The 1,664-nt window shown below is 51.7% G+C and overlaps 1 protein-coding gene across 1 annotated transcript; it reads right to left on the reverse strand.

The window, feature by feature from the left end:
* Positions 1–1,664, reverse strand: HRG_11331 (DDE superfamily endonuclease domain-containing protein; the record flags this gene model as incomplete). The annotated part of the gene is made up of 5 exons (XM_044869801.1): positions 1–226; positions 309–529; positions 606–1,298; positions 1,350–1,448; positions 1,494–1,664. The coding sequence occupies 5 exons, from the start codon at positions 1,662–1,664 to the stop codon at positions 1–3; spliced, it is 1,410 nt and encodes a 469-aa protein (XP_044715063.1).

Genomic DNA, 1,664 nt, shown 5'->3' on the forward strand with positions numbered 1-1,664 from the left:
TTAATGTTTGGCGATTTTGAGTGTTCCGGAGCTGTCGTCGGTTCTGGTGGAGCCGAAATGGCGACGACAATCTCGTCTCGAACGCCCGGACTCTTCTCGCGAGTCTGTGGAGCAACAGAGGTCCGGATCCCATTTCCGACATTTTTTCTGGTTCTTTCGCTTGAGCTCTTTCCGTATCTGCCTGTTTTTCTCCCGCTCTTGTTGTCTGGCTTCCTTTGCCTGACGTCTTTGCTCAGTTTTGCCTCCCGCTGCCTTCTCTTCTCCAGAGCGAGAACTTTGAGGTTTGCCGCCTTTGCTGTCGCTCAAACCTTTGTCGTTCTTTCTCCAAGGCCTCTTCTTGCTTCTGAGTCTCCATGGCTGCTTTCTTCAAGCGCGCTTGGGCCACTTTTGCAGGGCTAAATACCTGCGCCGAGTTAGGATCTACACGATCGAAAAGGTAATCCTTCAGAGCTTTACCGCGCATTCTGCGCTGCTTTTCGTGAAAGATAGTCTCCCGAAGTCCCTGATTCTCATATCGAAGCAATTCGTTCTGAGATTGGAGACTTTCGAGAGTACTTTGAGCTTCCGACTGTCTCGGCTAGCGTTTTTGAGGATCCATCGACTACCTTGTCGACAAGTCGGCGCAAATCCCGAGCAGTGGGCTGCTGCAGGGCGAGCGAGTCAACGGAGCTGTCGCCAGACTCAGACTCATCTTCTGTTTTCTCCGCGATCTGCGACAAAACGACTTCAGGGTCAAATGGGAGGAGTCCGGTCCGTTTCAACCACTTGCGATGTTCTCCGCCGAGAAAGATGACCCGAATGCGTTCCAAAATAACGACCAGAACTCGCGTTTCGATAGCCCGATGAGTCCCTGTGTCTTTGCAGTCCACTGGATGAGCTGGTTGGTGTATGCGGTCGAAAGAGGGCCAAAGGGACACATCAAGGGGCTGCAGCCTGTGCGTGGAATGCGGCGGAAACACGGCAACGATTATCCGATGCTGGTCACACCACTCCAGGAAGTCCATATTGACATGACTAGAGTGTCCGTCGGTAATCAGGAGGCGGTAATCCCGGCCGTTTCGCGCCTTTTCTTTCGTGAACCGGTCGAAAACACCAATGAGCCATTCCTTTCCAAGTTCATGGTTCGTCCAACCCGTTTCTGAGGTTGTGAAAAACGCCGCTTGGTGCTCCGGATCAAACTCCGTGAGCCAGGAGTCCTGAACTTGCCCTGGCTTGCCTTGGTAGATGAGAAACGGGGGTAGCGCGGTCAGGTCTTGACAGACACATGCCAGGAACGTGATCCATGATCTGTTGCCATCCTGCGCAGCACCGATCAATTTTCCTTGCTTCTTGGCACGAACAGAGAATACTCTCTTGGTACGATTGATGACGCCGAGGAGAAAGCCCTTTTCGTCCACATTATACGTGTTGCAAGGCAGGATGTCGTATTTCTCGATTTTCTCGCCAATCTTGTACGATCAGCAATGAAGGGATGGACTTGGGCACCTACTTACAAGCTCATAGTAGGCTCTGTATCTAGAAGCATTGTCTGCTCTCTTTCTTGCGATATCAAAACCGTCGAACCAAGTGCAACCGAGCTCATCGCTGTTACGTCGGACGAAGCTATACGGCCAGTCCTTTCCGACCTCAATTTTGGCGATATCCTGGGCAAAACTTTTGATCAT

The sequence above is a fragment of the Hirsutella rhossiliensis genome (assembly GCF_020360975.1).
Source record: "Hirsutella rhossiliensis strain HR02 chromosome Unknown scaffold00020, whole genome shotgun sequence".
NCBI lineage: Eukaryota > Fungi > Ascomycota > Sordariomycetes > Hypocreales > Ophiocordycipitaceae > Hirsutella > Hirsutella rhossiliensis.